Source organism: Nematolebias whitei, chromosome 11, assembly GCF_014905685.2.
Source record: "Nematolebias whitei isolate Nwh7 chromosome 11, NemWhi1, whole genome shotgun sequence".
Lineage (NCBI taxonomy): Eukaryota > Metazoa > Chordata > Actinopteri > Cyprinodontiformes > Rivulidae > Nematolebias > Nematolebias whitei.
In genome coordinates, this window is record NC_056508.1 from 4,500,462 (window position 1) to 4,520,236 (window position 19,775).

Sequence of the window (19,775 nt, forward strand, 5' to 3'; positions counted from 1 at the left end):
TCACTGGTCAGATCACTGGTCAGATCACTGGTCAGATCACTGGTCAGTGGAAGTTCTGCTGTTCTTCTCATCTGGTTCTGGTCCATGAACAACTGGTTGAACCTCCTTCAGTCTCACTCGTCCTCACTGTGTCTCTGTGAACTGTCCTCTCTCTAAATGTGCCTGTAGAGTGACATTAGTTTATTTTCTTGAACGTTTCTTTGACAGTTCAACATTTTGAGCCCTGATTGAAAATGTTTGTGCAGATTAAATTTACAGCTCTCACTTTGTGTTGTTGTGATGATGATGATGATGGTGCTCCTGCTGACTTGAGATGATGTCATTAATAAACAGTATAAATGGCAGTAAATGTACTTTATTAAAGCTTGTAAATGGCAGTAAAAGTACTTTATTAAAGCTTTCCTGATGCATGCTCAATAATCCAGGTAGAAAAATCCAAAAAAGTTCAATCTGGTCCTCTGGACATTCAAAAAAAACAAAAAACAAAACAAAGCAAAAAAATGTAGAAACGTTTCGTCTCTCATCCAAGAGACTTTCTCAGTCTGAGGAAGTCTCTTGGATGAGAGACTAAACGTTTCTAGATTTTTTTTGCTTTGTTTTGTTTTTTGTTTTTTTTGAATGTCCAGAGGACCAGATTGAACTTTTTTGGGTTTATTAAAGCTTGCTTTACATTTTACATCTTTTATAATAAATTGTTTTGGAAATTTATTTTTGCACAGTTAACACTTATTTTGTCATCTGTTATGATTTTAACTAGAAACAGTTTCATTTAAATTAACATTTTAATCAATGAATTACAATTTTACAATAGTTGTCAGGCTACAATCAACTCAGTTATCAGGTACTTGGTTCCATAAAAAAACAACAAATACAACAATTATATTCAGTCTCTCTTGTAAATGAGTCCTCGTGGCTCAATGGGATGAACCTGTTTAAATAAAGGTTGAATTAATATCTTCTATAGAAATCAAGAATTAATCCAGATGATCTAAGGTAGGCTGGAGCAGATCTGAACTGCTGCATGGAGGACAAGGTGGAGCATTATCCTGCTGAGAACATCAGAAACAGCTTTATAACAGGAGTTACTCTGATCTTTTTTTAACGTGTGTAACGTTATAAAACACTGACATCGCTATATTGACCATTGTATTGCATATAAAAAAAATATAACAAATATGTGTTTGCAGTCTCTTTCCTTCTAAAATTTAATGATAAATGTATCAGCCGCTTCTAAAAACGCTTTGATAAAATGCATAGTCTGTGAAATAATCAGTAATCGGTTAAGTAATCAGTTCGTTACTGCTCAATAATTACTGAAAGACGCCAGGTAAAGTAAGAAAAGTTGATTTTTGTGTTATGTTACGCCAGCTGCTGCTCAAACTGACTGACAGCGATGAGCTGTTTGGAACTATTGAGAGCTGCATGAACCACATGACCGTGTATCGGCGAGTTCAAAGAGTGTCGCAACTCTCTCTTTATAGGGCTCTGGATGAAACTATCCTGAAAATAGTTCCAAATGGTGTTCGCATTATTAATTAGGAGAATATGTTGCCAATCAAAATGGGACAGGTCCCAAAGAAAGGCCTGTTCACTAAAATGTTTCATATCTTTTTTTGAATTAGTCTAGGCTTAGAGCGAGATAATGTAGTGTCCCTGATCACTCCGATAACGCAATGATCGCTCATATCAACTGCAAAAACACCCAACCCAGGAAATTTATGGGGCATATTTGTTAAAAAAGTGGTCTAAAATGGAAGGTCTATCCGGCTAGAAGAATCTTATTGAATTGTAAACTGGTAAGGAAGTCTGGCAAAGCGGACAGAGCCTCAGCTTCAATTTAAATAGTAAAGAAGAGAAGTACAACAGGACAGCAAAGGGTTAACCCTTCACGCAACTGATGCAGCACGGAGCAGAAATCAATTACACTGTAACAACTGAACAAAGAAGTTCTAAAGCAATTAAAATAACTTTTAACACTTTTATATTTTGTGATTGTGACGATTTTACGATGTGACATACTTTGAATTTTAAGCTGGAAGACAAAAGTTGATCGGTGCAGCTGGACAGCAAAGGGTTAACCCTTCCCAAAGCTGCTGCAACCGGAGGGAAATGTGGGGGTGGCAGAAAGCACAGATCAAGACACAGCAGGATGGAGCTTCTCCCTGCACCTAATGATTTAGCAGGTGCTAAATCAATTGAAATAATTTATTTTAAATGAGCAATCCATGCCTCTTTTGTGGCTCATTCATCAATCAGCCGATTGTGTGTCATGTCCAATGTTATTCTGACAAATCGCGAAGAGCGAGTCCGTGAAAGTCAAAACGCGAAGTAGCGAGCGACTACTGTAGCACAAAAATTACAGAACTATATGTTTGGCTATATGTGCCAAAAAAACGTACAGAAGAATAATCAATCTTAATAGTTTGAATGCCTTATAAACATTCACATAATAAACCTTCTTTGTCAGGTCTGTTTAATGACTGGATTGGTTTAGCTGAACCCACCGTGTTGCGTTTGGTGTCGGTTTGGTTCGGCCCTGAGTACAGCTCTCCCAGATGCTGTTGGCCATGTGGTTTCCAATGGCAGCCAGGACCTGTGTAAGCTCTCCAGGCCAGTCATCCAGGTCTAGAGAACGAACCCGGGACAGATGAGTGCCCAGATTCCGATGGATCCCGGAGCACTCGATACAGATGAGCGCACCAAGGTTGAGGCTGGCCCAGGTGGGATCTGCAGGGCAAGAGAGGATACACTGGTTAAAGTAAGAAAGGCAGTTACAAAGCTAGAAATGCTACCTATATAAAAGAAAAAACAAATGATAAAAGGAGTCTTTTGAAAACACTTTAACCCTAAAGAGACAGTGGCAGAGATTTAAAATAGGAACTTACTCAGTGCTTCGCAGTCTACACACAGACCATTGCCCTTGGTGTTTCGGATAGCCTGCAGCGCCACAGCCTCACTCTGACTACTCCTCCGTGCCTGGATACATACATTTTTCATTTTGTTAATCATAACAAGCATTACCTGTATATTCTAATGTGAGAGAGGTTGTGTGTTAGCACAATAAGCATCTCAGCACAACGTTGCTTTCTGTTTCCTTGATGCTGGGCAGCCTGTTGATCTATGATATAAGAATGTTCAAACTTTTATTTAAAAAGGAGGTCTTTTTGTAGGCAGTGGTGACTGGTCAAGGCCTTCGAGGTATTCAGAGAAGCCCCCTGGATTATTTGTCTATATTATACCAGTGTAACGCAATCTAGTTTTTTTTTCTTTCTTTTTTTCTGAGCAGAGTAGTAGTTTTGGGAACCAAATAATAATAATAACAATAGTTTTTATACATGATATTTAGGCAGAATTTCTTCAAATCAGTGAATTTTGATTCCATGACAGAATGTGCAGACCAATAAAACTATTTAGGTGAAATATACACTAATAACCCATTTAACAAACAGCAAATGTAAAATGGTGTTTTTTATACATTAACCCTTGTATTGTCCTTTAACTTTATAAGCATTCATGCTCCTTAGAGGGGAAAATGTTCACTTTATTAACTGCTTAAAAATATATATATATTTTTTTTTTTCTTGATCTTTTATATCCTGATGCATGCTCAATAATCCAGGTAGAAAAATCTAAAAAGTTAAGTCTGGTCCTCTGGATGTTCAAAAAAACAAAACAAAGCAAAGAAAACCAAAAAAGTAGAAACGTTTTGTCTTTCATCCGAAAGACTTCTTCAGTCTGAGGAGCTTATTCAGCTCAGTCTTATAAATAGCATCTTAAGACTTAACTTTTTTAGACTTGATCTTTTATAGTGATCTCAGCCTAAAATAAAATAATAAAGCGTATTTATTTTATTTTTATTCATTAAGGTCCTTTAGTTAAAAAAGTCACATTTCAATATTTAAAAAAAAATCCATAAAATATTTATTTTATGGCGAGCGACCCTCCAGCCCACCAGACCCTTCAGATCCAGTAGCCAAAAACGAGACATTGTTTTTGGCCTAACTTACACAGGTCACTCTGTACTTGGATATGGACTTGTTTTTTTTTAAATAATTTTTTATGTTTTTTGTTTGTTTTGGTAACTTATTTGTGTATAATGCCAGTTATTTTTATTTTTTATTTTTTTGCTTTTCCTGACCCGGAGATACAAGCGAGCTGCTGAAGCACGATGTCTAATGACGTTCTGCGTTCGCAGCCCTGGCGCGTCTGACTGCAGCCTGCATGCATGTTGAACACATTTATTGTACTAAATCTAGGCCTACTTGTGCGACATGCAACTGTGTTTTTGCTCTTTACATTAAAACTAAAATAGTTTTGTCAGACTAGATGAGAGGTGAGACTCCACAGTGAAATCGAGCAGAGGACGTACTCATTTAAACGTAAGTAGAAGCAACCGCTCTGTAATTTTTATAGACTTTCAAAAGTAAAGTTGAGCACCACCTGAGCTAATATAAAATCTAAAATATAGGGATAGAAGAAAAATTAAAAACATTAATGAGGTATGCAGTAGTTTATGACATAATAAATATGGAATTAAAATTTGTATTTACACTTCATTTCAATTATTTCTCCCCTCAGGAACACAAGAGTGCAGAAAAGTTACTGTGAAGTTATGAGAGCATTTGAAACATTTCAGATAAAGTCTTTTAAAAGTAGAATAATTTTTTGGTTTGTCATAATTTTTTTTTCTGCACCAAACTAAACAAATACATAAAAACACAAATACAAACGAATGTGTGGCAGATTTTTCCCCAAAAGACTTTTGTCAGGGGCAGACTGGCCATCAGGAGCGCCGGGACATTTTTTCCCGGTGGTCCGGCTCAGTGACCGCTGAGGGACTGGACCAAGGCTCGGTTCTCGGTTGATATTCGGTTGATATTCGGTTGATATTCGGTTGATATATAGGTTATAGGTTATATAGGTTATATATCGGTTGATATATAGGTTATAGGTTATATATCGGTTGATATATAGGTCGCGCTTGATATTTTAAATAAACGAGCTGCTCTTGCGCCGGACTCACGCTCCCTCCTCTCTCTGTCTGTCTGTCTGTCTGTCTGTCTGTCTGTCTGTCTGTTGTCATAAGCATCAGCAGACAGAGCAGACACACAGATTGCACACCCACACCCGTGGACTGGCGCGAGAGATGTTCGCACGCGGAGCGCAAATGTCTGTACGTTTCTCCGGTTTGGGTCTTAGAGGATGAAAAAGAGAAAAGCTCTGGCTGTGATGCAGCAAAGTGCAGTAAATGAATGTTTGTTTGTAATGGAGCAGGTCATACAGAAACATCCTGGTTCATGCTCAGTAATTCAGGTAGAAAAATCCAACAAAGTTCAGTCAGGTCCTCTGGACAGGTTCTGGAAGTAGAACTGTCCAGAGGACCTGACTGAACTTTGTTGGATAGAAAAGTCTTCAGCCCGTCAGCACAGTCAACTTAATGAGGTTAGTTAAGTTACTACAAACTTAATAGAACAAATGTTTTAGGTTTTTACAAAGGATATTGCAAATTTTAGAATTTGGTTAATAAATAGGATCTGAAAAAAAAAAGTTTAATGCTGAAATGTCCAAGTATTCAGATTATGTGTACCCTTCATAAACGCCACTAATAAATTATCTGATTATTAACATCCTTGTATTATATTATTTTATTTAACCTTTATTTGACACGTTCCATTGAGATTAAGAACATATTTGTTGTTATTTATTATAAATAGTCAATTAGTGAAAATGAATGAGAAATTATGACATGAGCATTTAGTCAAAGTCAAAAGTCGAAATTTCTTTATTTGTCATTCGCACCACATGTGGTACATGACATTGTGTACACAGGGTCCCAGTTAAATCCAAAAAAAAAGTATAAATTGTAAAGAAAAACAATAATAGATCTAAGATATGACTAAGAAATATGCTAAACTAAGAATACACTAAGCACTAATAGTACAAAAACAATACGCTGAACAACAGCAACACAAACATGAGTCTGTGTGAGCAGATGAGTACAAATGAACACAGCAGCATGAAATAAATCAGCAGCATGAGATCAGCAGCATAGATAGTTTAGAGATGGATACAGTTTATTCCATTTCAAAATCTAAACAAAGTTTAGAAAAATGTAAAAGATGATAAAGGCCAGTGGCCAACATGGCAGTTATAAACAGGAAGTACTACATGTTGGTCTGTATGACGGGAACTGCAGGTAAATCCTCCATTATTTGTCACTGTGGTTAAATTAAAGGTTAATGCTAGTTGTGCTTTGGTTTGTGTGTTTAATGTGTAGATATTGTACAAGTTTAGTCTTTGTTTATGATCAGTTAACACTGAACTGATTTTGTACAAAGTGTTTAATAGGATGTGTAATGTAAAAGTTACATTTCTATTTCTTATAGGCTTTGCCCTTTAAGGCTGTCGCTAGTGGGTTTATTCCCTTTGTGCGCAGGGCAGCACTGAAAACTTTAGTCCACACCCACCGGCTATGTGGGCCTCACCCCCGGTCCGTATAAATTACGGTGAGACCAGGTAATCGGCTCCCATTTTTTCTTCAGCCAACCAGCACTATTTATCGAGAAGAAGAAGATGTCCAGCACCAGCACCATCCGCCTGTGCCTGTCCTGCCAGACCGGCTACATTATGAGCTTCGACCAGCACGACATCTGCGAAGGATGCCTGGGTCCCCGCCACGCCAACCTCACCTCCTCCTGCCGTCCCTGTGACCTCCTCCCTCCCAAGTAGAAGCAGAGATGAGCAGCCATGTTCAAAGCTAACATGGAATAGTGTTTTTCTGTGGCAGGGACTGTTCGCTGGACGACGCCTTCGCCTTTTTTGATGCTGAGTCACGTAGTGAATTGAATGATTCCTCGAGAAAAGGCGATGTCAGCAGCAGCCCTGTTGCTCATTCCCTCCTGGAGAGCGTAGTGTCGGAGAGGGGGGACTGAGCGGATGCTCACCCCCAAGCCCCTCTCTCCAACCGAGTTCACCATTGTTCATTTCAGGCGGCCGCGGCGAACAACAATGTCGCTCTGCTGGCTTACAGCATTTCGAAGAGGCTAGAGAACACAGACCTGCCAGAGGAGACTAAGAGCTCGCTTTGTAAGGTTGCTGACATCATTCTGAACATGTGCGCCACCTCTGTGGTCTGTCTGTTCAGCATCGCCGCCTGGATGACAATGATCCAGAGGTCCACCTGGCTTGGTCTCTCTCCATCCATGCCAGAGAGGCTGCAGCGGGACCTGCTGGAGGGCCCCATCACCACGGACACGCTGTTTGGGGCCAACTTGGAGGCCATGCTCGAAAAGTCCAAGAAGTCCAAGGAGGTGTTGGAGACTGTGTGTCACCTGATCAAGCCGCAGCCCTCCTCCCGCCCTCCCGTCCACTGGAGGAATCACCGTGGCCAGCGACAGCAGTAGAGAAGCTCCACGACTGCAGCAGCAACTCCTCGCCCCTCTCCTCCGCCGGCCCCTACCGCCAGAGAACAGCCCTTCCCGGCGCGCCAATCAGCGACTCAGCACTTCCCCAGAGGCTGTCAACAAGCGCCGCCCTGGTCCAATCAGCTGCAGGGCCCATGGAGGAGGCAACACAAAAAATGACTCCTTGTGGGGAATGTGTGTGTGCACGATGATGAATTATGTTTTACAATGAAACAAAAACATCATTCAGTGAGTAAGGTTTCTTCTGATTCCAGCCTGACTTTCAGATCAAATTATCTCACAGCGGCCTCTTTTCACACATTCCCTACACTAAACAAGCCGGTAACCTCAAAACAGGGTTTTAAAAGGCACCACAGCTCGGGAAATCACACAAAACACTCTCCTGACACATCAGATAAAAATGATTTTTTTTCAGCAGACAGTCCGGTAAAAACTCTCGCTCTCAGCTAGAGCCCGTGTTGTTTTCGGACATTTCTGACCACAGCGGGAGTAAACGTGTTTCTCCACGACAACTGCAGCCTCCATCCAAACGGCGTCTCATCTCTAAAAGCACTCACGCCTCCCCTCAATGCACGTCAGCTGACAACAACTCTAACATGAGCCCGCAGCCTGAGCGCAACACAGGGGCTCTTTCATGGCCCTTTCTGTGGCAGCCCCCCTTGGGTCCCCCCCGGAGAATCTCTAGAGCGGGTGATGACGGTGAGGGCTTTAACCTGGCTGACGTCCGTAAAAAAACATGACACAACACAAAAACGCTTGCCCGCTCCCCGAGCGTTATGCAGAGTGGCAACGAGTGTGTTCCCTGGACAGATGGATGGACCGTCTGATCAGCAGGGGTCACACGCTGCTGTTCAGAGGGATTATAGCGACGGTTCTGTCATCTCCAGAACAGAACTCGTCTCTCCACTCAGAAGTTCAGGAACTACTGTTAAAAAAACGTAATTTCCAGGGTTCCCAATGGAGAGGAAAACACGGGGTTTTACTCACGTTACTTCCTGATCCCCAAAAAAAACAGAGTGATGAGACCCATTCTCGACTTGTCCATGTTCAACAAATCGATCATGGAGAGACAATTCCACATGTTGACAACCAAACAGCCGTTGGACAATGTTCACCAGAACGATTGGTTTACCTCCATAGATTTAAAAGACGCATTTTTCACATTCCCATCATTCCAAAGCACAGGAAATTCCTGCACTTCTCCTTCCAGGGGATCTTGTACCAATACAACAGGCTGCCGTTCGGTTATTCCCTCGCCCCACGCACGTTCTCAAAATGCGTGGAGACGGCTCTGCAGCCATTACACAGGGCAGGAATGAGAATTTTTTTTTTTATCTGGATGACCTGCTGCTGTTAACTCAATAAAGACAGGAAGCAGCTGGACAAACCAAAACGTTGAATTTGCACCTGCTAACCTGGGGTTTTCTATAAACTAGAAAAAAAGAGTTCGGTTCTCCCATCCCAGATGATTGTTTATCTGGGAGTGGAGCTAAATTCAATCACAATGAGAGCCCACTTATCACAGCCGAGAGCCAAAGCTCTGTCAGCTCAGCTCCGTCGTGTCAAACCCTGCAGTGTAGTAACAGCTTTATCGGTCATGAGACTTTTGAGAATGATGTCATCGGCCCATGCTGCCGTTCCGCTGGGCCTGCTTCACATGAGATGCCTTCAAATATGGTTCGCCCGCCTGCACATAGACCCGGTGCGTCAGAAGAGGCGGATGATATCTGTGCCCCCCTCCATGAGAACCGATCTGACTCACTGGGGAAACCCCCTCATTCTGTCAGAGGGAGTTCCCATCAGCAGGCCTAAGTCACACGTCTTAGCTTGCACAGATGTGTCCCTGTCAGTCTGGGGAGGAATGTGTCTGTCCCAAGCGGTGGGGGCGCAGTAGCCAGCCCACACATCTTCCCAATAAAAAAAATCGCACGGTGTGGAATGTAATTCAGTATTTTTCTCCCCTGTTGCGGAATCAGCATATTCTGATCCACACAGACAACAAAGTGACAGCAGCTTACATAAACCGTCATGGAGGCATGCGCTCAGCCCAACTGTTACGCATCGCAAGACAGCTGCTGTGTTGGGCACACAAAAACCTGCTCTCCATCAGAAGTGTACATTCCCGGCGTCCTGTACAGGGGAGCGGACATCATCTCGAAGTGTGGTCACCACGAAGACTGGAGCCTCCATCCTGAGCTGATCTCTCGGATTTGGAGCAGGTTCGGCCAAGCAGCAATGGATCTGTTCACCACATGGGAGAATGCCCAGTGTCAATTATGGTTCTCACTGAGCCCACAGGACAACCCACCGTTAGGAGTGGATGCCTTTGCCCAGAGTCCGTGGCCAAAAATGCTCCTTTACGCATTTCCCCCAGTCCCTCTAATATCATGAATTCTGAACTGAGTCTGGGAAGAAAAATTATCAGTCATCCTTGTGGCTCCCGAGCACGTAAGCGCCCCATGGTTCCCGGCACTGCAACGTCTGTTATTGGGCCGGCCATGAAAATTGCTGTGGAGGGAGGATGTTCTCCTCCAGGCGACCCTCCAGAGAATCTCAGAGCTCATTCCACCAGAGGGATTTCATCCTCTACGGCTTTGCATGGAGGGATGACAGTGGAGGACATTTGTACGGCAGCTGCTTGGTCATCGCCTTGTTCGTTTATTCGTTTTTATCTATGTGATGTTTCTACCTTCTCCAGGACTCATTCTGTTCTCAGGGTTCTAACACAATGATTTCTTACTTGTTTCATGGAGCTTCATTTTAAGCTCACATCTGAGTGCATGCAATTACAGTGTGAGGCAATTATTATCAATCAGTTCTTGACTGCTGTTTTTATTGTTACTAATCAGTTCATATTGAAGAGATGAGAAAATCAACTCTGAAAATATAAACCATAAAAATCTGATTAAAATAAACACAGTTACTTCACCAGAGCAAAATCATAAAATCATTAAATGTGGATTATTGAACATCAGATCTCTTTCCTCTAAATCCCTGTTAGTTAATGAACTGATAACTGATCATCATATTGATTTATTATGTCTGACAGAAACTTGGCTACAACAGGAGGATTTTGTTGGTATAAATGAATCCACTCCTGTTAATTATTTAAATGTTCATGTTCCTAGAACAACTGGCCGAGGTGGAGGAGTAGCTTCTATTTTTCAGTCAGGATTATTGATTAATGCCAAACCAGTTATTAGTTATGCTTCTTTTGAATCGCTGTCCCTCAGTCTTTCTCATCCAAAATGGAAATCAGAAAAGCCACTTTTACTAGTTGTTATATATCATCCACCAGGCGCTTACTCTCAGTTTTTGTCTGAATTCTCAGAATTATTAACTGACTTACTATTAAATACTGATAAAATCATCATAATGGGTGATTTCAATATTCATGTGGATGTTGAGAGTGATAGCTTAAGCATAGCCTTTAATAATTTAATAGACTCGTTTGATTTTACCCAAAACGTCCGCACATCTTCTCATTCTTATCATCACACTCTTGATTTAGTTCTGACCTATGGTATAGAGACTAAGGACTTGGTAATAGTTCCACAAAATCCTGTTCTGTCCGACCATTTTTTAATAACCTTTGAGTTTACATTAAATGACTACACAGTCACTGAGAGTAAATTTCATGTCAGCTGGTGCTTATCAGAAAATGCTGTAACCAAATTTAAACAATCTCTTCCATCAATGTTTTCCTCTGTCTTGCAGAGTAATGCATCAGAGAACAGAGACTTAGATCATCTAGTTGATCATCTTACAACTTCAATGCAAACTTCACTTGATAAAATTGCTCCACTGAAAAAGAAAGTAATAGATCAGAGGAAACTGGCTCCTTGGTTCAATTCTGAGTTACGTACTTTAAAGCAGCATCTAGAAACCAGGAGAGAAAATGGCGCTCTACTAATGTTGAAGAATTTTATTTAACTTGGAAAGATAGTCTGCTAACATATAAAAAAGCTCTCCGTAAAGCTAGAACTTTATATTACTCATCTTTCTAGAATTGCGCCGCTCAAGGTGGCTGCATGTTGGAGCAGCTCTGTTACTTTCATTTTGAGATTTTGCTTTTGGAAACTTTAATTCCTCTTTTTCTGGATGTAAATCACATTTCTTGGATGATTGTTTCCTCTGGTATTGGATGCTGTGCAGCGGGAAGGATTTTTACTGAAACTTTTTTTAGTTTTGAACATTTGTTATGATGCGTAACCATGGCAACAAGGCAGTTTTCTACAACTAATAGCAGCTGATTAACATCTCAAAAGCTCAAATGATATCTCAACTACAGCCCAATATCTCAAGTGAGTTGAAAAGGATGTTCTGTGGATGCATTCTCATCTACCTGCCAGCTGTGCTCGAGTGCCTGACCACTGAGATCCTGGAACTAGCAGGAAACACGGCTCATGACAGCAGAAGGACAGGATCATCCCTCTGCACCTACTGCTGGCTGTCCGCAGCGACGAGGAGCTCAGCAGACTGCTGGGAGGAGTGGCCATCGCTCTGGGAGGAGTTCTGCCCGGCATTCGGGCGGTCCTACAGTCCAGGGGAACCGAGAGGCCAGCTGAGTCTGGGTGGACGGATCAGACGGCATCTGCAGCCAGTTTCTTAGGATCCACTGTGGGATGGACCTTTACAAGAAATCCTTCCTGCCTACAGCCATCAGCATCTATAACATCTCTTAATGAAATGAGGATAACGAGTTACAACAACAAATAATTTCCCTTTGGGATCAATAAAGTATTTTTGAAGTTGAATTTGAATTGAATTTAATAGAGGAGAATAAAAATAACCCTAGGTTTCTGTTTAGTGCTATTGCTAGACTAATTAAAAGTCCCATTTCTGTTGAACCATGTATAAGTAGTGAAGACTTCATGAGATTCGTTATAAATAAAATTATTTCAATTAGAGAGAAAATTCAAACCATCCTTCCTTCTACTATCTCTAGTCCCTGTCAAACGAGGCATCTTTAAAAATTTCACTAGAGCCTGATTTATGTTTGGACAGTTTTTGTCCTGTTGAGCTCTGAATTGTCAAAAATAATAATCTCATCCAAACCATCCACATGTCTGCTAGATCCCATCCCAACCAGACTGTTTAAAGAGGTATTTCCACTAATTAATGTCCACATTTTGGATCTACTTAATTTGTCTTTAATGGATGGTTATGTACCACAGCGCTTTAAGGTTTCTGTAATTAAACCTTTACTTAAGAAGTCTGATCTTGATTCAAAAATTCTAGAGAAAATAGTTGCAGGTCAGTTGTGTGAACATCTACAAAGAAATAATCTGAAGAGTTTCAGTCAGGGTTTAGAGCTCATCATAGCACAGAAACAGCACTAGTAAAAGTCACTAATGATATTCTCATGGCCTCAGACAATGGACTTGTGTCTCTACTGGTCCTGTTAGACCTCAGAGCTGCATTTGATACAGTTGATCACAATATTTTACTACAGAGGCTTGAATATGATATTGGGATTACAGGAACAGCTCTAAAATGGTCTAAATCATATCTATCTGATAGATTCCAGTTTGTAAATGTAAATAATAAATCTTCTTCATACACCAAAGTTAGTCATGGAGTTCCTCAGGGCTCAGTGCTTGGGCCAACACTCTTTACTTTATATATGCTTCCATTAGATAAAGTTATTAAACAGCATGGGATAAATTTTCATTGTTATGCTGATGACACACAATTATATTTGTCCATTAAACCCAATGAATCCAATCAGCTACTTAGACTACAAGCATGTCTTAAAGACATAAAAACCTGGATGACCCTAAATTTTCTCCTGTTGAACACAGACAAGACTGAGGTTTTGGTTTTTGGACCTGAGCACCTTAGGAATTAATTTTTCAGTCTTTCTCCCTCCTTAGATGGCATTAATCTGTCCTCCAGCTCTAATGTTAAAAATCTTAGTGTTATTTTTGATCAGGACATGTCTTTTATCCCCCACATTAAAAACGTTACTAGAACCTCCTTCTTCCACCTGCGTAATATCACTAACATTAGAAACATCTTATCTGAAGATGATGCAGAAAAACTGATTCATGCATTTGTCACATCTAGACTGGACTATTGCAATGGTTTATTATCTGGATGTCAAAATACTTCTTTAAAACATCTTCAGTTGATTCAAAATGCTGCTGCCAGTGTCTTAACTGGAGTTACTGGGAGATATCATATTTCTCCAGTTTTAGTTTCTCTCCATTGGCTCCCTGTCAAATCCAGAATAGAATTCAAAATCTTACTTCTAACCTACAAAGCTCTCAACAACCTAGCTCCATCTAATATTACAGATCTTACTGTTCCATATTTTACTAACAGAGCACTTCGCTCTCAGACTGCAGGTTTACTTGTGGTTCCTAGAGTTTACAAAAACAGAATGGGAGGCAGATCTTTCAGTTATCAGGCTCCTCTCTTGTGGAACCAACTTCCAATCTCTGTCCGTGAGGCTGACACATTATCCAGTTTTAAAACTAGGCCTAAGACTTTCCTTTTTGCTAAATCCTATAGTTAGGGTCGGCTTGGGTTTCCTGAGCTGTCCCTTAGTTATGCTGCTATAGACTTAGACTGCTGGAGGACAAACTGACCACAATTTTAACTCTACTTCTGTCTTTACTTACTCTGGTCAACCTGTTTTGTATTTGTAATTATTTTTTCTATCCTTAACGTGTTTTTTTGTCTTTCAGATACACCTGGACCTATACCTGGACCTACCATTCTGTGTTCGTCTGTCTCTCCTTCCTGTCCTCTCAACCAGCCGGTCAAAGCAGATGGCCTCTTGTCCTGAGTCTGGTTCTGCTGGAGGTTTCTTCCTTTTAAAAGGGAGTTTTTCTTTCCACTGTCTCCACTGTGCTTGCTCAGGATGGGAGACTGCAACAAAGCCAAGATTCAACTTGTCTGCTGGATTCCTTAGATAGAGAACTTTACTAATTGGCTTTTATGTGAATGTTCCTGTAAAGTGCCCTGAGACAACTTTGTTGTGATTTGGCGCTATATAAATAAACTGAATTGAACTGAATTGAATTGAATTGAATGTTGACCTGCTCTGTTCATTGTTACACTGTTACAATTTGTAACCTCTGTTGTTTCTATTCTCAGCAGCAGGTCTTCTTTCAGCCTTCCTTTTTCTCCATCGGTGACATTTTTTCTCCGGGGCGCTCTTGTGCATGGAGCGTGTAATTACGCACACAGAAGGCTGAGTGATGAAATGTTTTTTTTTTTTGGTGCAAGCGGGTGCTTCATTTGTGTCTGAATGGACCCAGTGAGGCATAGACTACATCCTGCTTCACCTTTAACCCACTAGCGATAGCCTTCAAGGGTGAAGCCTATACAAAATTGAACGTTGGTCACGTACTGTAACCCCAAATTCTATGAGTATAGGCGCAGCCCTTTAAGATCTGGGCCTCACTGGTTCCTAAATGGCTGAAGAAAAAAAGCTATTTGGGAGCCGATTACCCGGTCTCACCATAATTTATATGGACCGGGGGTGAGGCCCACACAGCAGATGGGCGTGGACTAAAGTTTTCAGTGCTGCGATAGCCTTAAAGGGCTTCGCCTATAGTCATAGAATCTGGGGGTACAGTACATAACCAACGTTTTACATACTGAATTTCACTGAGTTCTTGCCCTGTGTCACTCTGCGGCATGAAAACATCCACTGCAGTAACTATTTTAAGTTATTCGTAGATTAGAATTTTTTATTTTATTCAATTTTTTTGTCTCCTTTGCCTTAATGTTGGCTGATAAGGCAGAAATGCCTCACTAAACACTGTGAGCTTATACCTCCACCATTGCAGCCATGTTGTTTGTTAATTTGTCCCAGGTTAGCTTACCCTGGGTTATATTTCCTCGTGGGTGGAGCGATCTTACCGGTCATGTAAAATATTTGATAATGTTCTTATAGAAAAAAATTCCTGAATGTTGTTCATACTGTGTTAATGCTACGTGTTTGTCTCTTGACCTTACAACTGGCTAGGATGTGAAAGAGAAGTGAAGCGTGCTCTATTCACACAAGGAGAGCTGTTGGCTATTTCTTGTTATGCCATTAACTCTAAAATACTTATTTCAAGTCAAGTCACGTTTATTTATATAGCACATTTAAAACAGTAACTGTTATCATTTCAATTCAGTTCAACCTTTATTTCTGCAGGTTAGTCTCATTGAGCCTCAAGGACTCATTTACATGACAGACCTGTTTAAAACAAAGAACACAGATGACAAACAATCATAAAAAGCATATAAAATCCAGTCATTCATTCAACATTTATTTATACAGGTTAATCCCATTGAGCCTCAGGGACTCTAAATATAAAAACTCAAAAAAAAAAAAAAAGTCAAGACTCAAAAATAAAAAGTAAATGGAAGAATTTATATTAAAAAACAGCTACATTATAAAGCTATATAAAATACTAAAAGCAGGAACATGTCTGCATTGATTTTTGCCATGAACTTAGCAGATGTTTAAAGTCCCTTAGAGAGGTCAAGGTCAAGAACTTATTGAATCAAGTGTTACTTATGTAGGTAAAACTAGATGTTGAACTACCTGTTAAAAACCATAATGCAGGAAATGGCATCTGCTTTATTCAAATTTTCTGGGGGAGGACCCTCAGACCCCCCCACAAGTGTGTCCCCCCACATTACAAACACTTCTGATATCAATGGCCACCACGTTGCTAAACAAGTACACACACGGTGTTCAAAGTACGCTTCATTTTACTCACTCTTGGGGGTCGCTAAATGGGTGGTGGTGGCCTGGGATGGTATCAAATTCTCGTCCTGGATTATTGTTCCAGTCCGTTTCTATTGTCAGGGATTAATGAAATTTTACAATAGTTAAGACTAAATATTATATGGGCTATCATTGTTAAAGTTTATCTGGTTTCTGTGGAAACCATGAAAAAGCAAACCATATAATGACCCCAACTTTCAGAACCAGTTTTAGCTGACCTGTTGCTGACTGAATTTACAGAAGAAGAATAGCTGCTGATCTGCTGCCTTCGGTTCTCCTGGAGATCTCAGCAGGTGGACCTAAACATTTTGTGAATAATATTGTCAGGTTTTTTTTCATTCACAGGGAGATGGTGTCTAACTCCATCGGTCACTGTGCCAGAGGCCAGGTATACCATGGACACGTGTCCAGTCCACCACAAAGACACTAAAAGACAAACAAGCATTCAAACCCTCACTCACACCTAGGGACAACTTAAAGATTCCAATCAGCCTAAAATGCATGTTTTGAGTCTGTGGGAGGAAACCTGAGTACTTGGAGAAAAATGACAGAGAGAACATGCAAACTCAACTGAAGGCTCCAGGCCAGGAGGTGGACCTGCGACCAGGCGACAGCTCTAACAACTGTGCTGCCATGCCTAGTTTTAATTATAAGGAGTTAAACAAAATTCACCACGAAACACAGACCAGTGATGCTGTTTTTTAAAATCTATTACGTCTGTGTACTGAAGCTGCAAATGCATTAGTGTCCCTGATCAGCTTGTCTAGTCAATGAAAAAGCTTGAGGCATTCAGACCAAAAGCAACATGTCCTGACTCTTGCAATATTCCCAGGCGATGACAAGCACTACAATGACCTTGCAGACTCCCTAGCCAAGGGAGGAGCCGTTGACGGGCCCACGTGGTCCTTTGACCCCTCCTGGCTACTCAACACTCAGTCGACACAACCTACTGCTGAGGTAATGGCAGTCACACGTGCACAAGCTGCAGCTAAACCTGCTGATAACACAGTTTCTGTACGCCCAATACTGACTGACCTAGACATCATCCAACTTCAGAAGTTGGATCCTGCAATTAACTCGATGATACTGTATCTGACTGACCCAGACAAATACACTCCATCGAAAGGCGAACTGGATTCCAATCCAGACCTTAAAGTCCTCTTTCAGCTGCGCAAACAGTTAAAACTACTTAAGGGCATCCTAACTTTTGCTCATGGACGGACGTCCTCACCCGTGTTCGTGGTCCCCCATGACCACATGGGGGTGATGTTAGTTCATGCACATGACCTTCCGTCCGCAGGACACAAGGGTGACAATGCCACGCTGAAAGCATTAAAACAGATTGCTTATTGGCCTGGAATGAAGAAGGATGTCAAAGACTACATAAAAGGGTGCCTGGTCTGTGGCCAGTTTCAGCCATCCAGACAACTCCACAGGGCACCACTGCATAGTAGAGGCATTGCATTTCCATGGTCGGACCTCCAGATTGACTGGGTTGGACCACTCACTAAGAGCTCTAGAGGAAATAAATATTTTCTCACGGTAACCTGCGCGTTTACCAAATGGGTAGAATGTCTACCAGCCCCTAATGACACAGCACAAACTACTGCTATGTTATTAATGAATCATGTATTCTCAAGGTTTGGACTTCCCCTCAGGGTGAACTCAGACCAAGGTACACACTTCACAGGTGAAGTAATGAAAGAACTGTGGAAGACGCTAGGCGTCAAAGCCAACTTCCATATTGGCTACCATCCACAGGCTTCAGGCAAGGTTGAGAGAGCAAACAGGACTGTGGTGAGTATTTTGAAAAAATACGTAGCCGCAAACCACAAGGACTGGGACGTGAAACTCCCTCTGGTCCTCATGGCCATAAGGGCCACTCCACACACATCGACTGGCATCTCTCCTTTCGAGATGATGACGGGTCGACAAATGACTCTCCCTCTACACCTGTTGTACCAACCAGGCGATGCTGCCATGGCAACAGCCTACACTACACAACAATACATGAAAGACTTGGAAAAACACCTTAAAAACACTTTTGCTTTTGCTCAGAAAAACCTGGAAAAATCAGCTGAAAGACGCAAAGCGTACTACGACCAAAAGGCCTCTCACGAGGAACTCCAAGTGGGAGACAGGGTCTGGTACTACACGTTTGCCCCCACAATTGGGAGAAGAGAGTCCGGGACCGGAACTCTCGCCCGTAAACTGATGCCCAGATGGACTGGACCCCATCTGATAACAGACAAACTGTCTCCAGTTGTCTATCAGATAAAAATCAGTAAAGGCCAAAAAGAGCCAATTGTTAAATGGGTACATCGAAACCAGGTTAAACCACACAAGGTGTGCAAAGAAACAACTCTTACGGGACAGCGTGATTGAATCTGACAACCAGGGTGAGGTGAAGCAGTGAAACGATGTTTCTAATTGCTTAGTCACTACTCTTGTCGATGTTGAAACGTTGTTTAATTGGTTTTGGTATTGTTTCTGAGGTAAGAATGAGTTTTGTATGTATTTTAGTTGGAGACTGTAAAGGACTTTAACTATGCCAACATGCAGTTCACTCGTTAAAACCTAATTGTTGAAGAGTCACTGTAGTCAATGCTACCTTAAGTACCATAACTTACATTGGTCTCACCATCTTCAAGCCGAACCTACTCGAACAATTCTATTCGGGGGGATAGCTAATTCTTTTTGATGAGTCTCGCCATAGACTCCAAAAACATTTATGGGGAAACCAAACACCCAATCTCAAGTCGTTCGTCTAAAAGGCAACAGACAAGTAAACCAACTATAGTGGCCATGTAAGTCTAATATAGACAAAGTTAGCAATGGTGGTACAGTTGGAACAACCTTCTATAGGTATAGACCCCTATAGCTACCCTTTTCAGCATGTTCCACCCCTTAACTGGTAGCTGTAGCTGTTCCAAATCATAATAGCTTACACACCAGGTGCATATAGGTTAAGGCCTTATGTAAAATCCCCCTTCATAAGCCCACCTTAAACCACTGCATGACACATAGAACCAGAACGGCACCGACTGGACGTCACCCAGCGACGACCTTCGCTGGAGGAGACCTGCAATCCTGACGGTCTCCAACCTGCATCCAGTGGCCTGTTGGATTTCATATTTTTATACCTTCTTATATTTCCTATCAAGCATTCAAATGTCATGTTATACAAAGTGTGTGTGTGTGTGTCTTTCTTCCAGGGTTGCACTATATTTATAGAAAATGTTTGCTAATTCTAACTAGTTGACCTTTAAATATAATTTCATATTAGCTAAGGATAATTTTACAAGTTCACATTTGATATATTACAAGCAATCAAATCATGCCAGATAGCAGACTGATTAACATAAATAAAGCTAGAACACATTTCTTTAATTTAGACAATATAGTTTGACTAAATAAGATCCCTCAGGATCTCTCTTAATAATAACCATTAACATTTAATCATTGTTGAATACAGGGTCGGTTTAGCTGAGAGGACACAGGGTTAATTGTCACAGTAAGCTACAACAGAAAAAGTATAAAAAAGGATCAAGTAAGAACACGTAAACATGTGTTAGATAACAATTAATAGTTATTAATTATTCCTAGAATATTCCTAG

General features: G+C 41.1%; 1 protein-coding gene across 1 annotated transcript in view; it reads right to left on the reverse strand.

The window, feature by feature from the left end:
- agap2 (ArfGAP with GTPase domain, ankyrin repeat and PH domain 2) overlaps window positions 1–19,775 on the reverse strand; it is a gene marked incomplete in the record, with an annotated part of 124,705 nt that overhangs the window by 28,304 nt on the left and 76,626 nt on the right. The window contains 2 exon segments of the mRNA XM_037683780.1: window positions 2,505–2,727; window positions 2,886–2,976. Coding sequence (XP_037539708.1) covers window positions 2,505–2,727; window positions 2,886–2,976 — 314 coding nt within the window.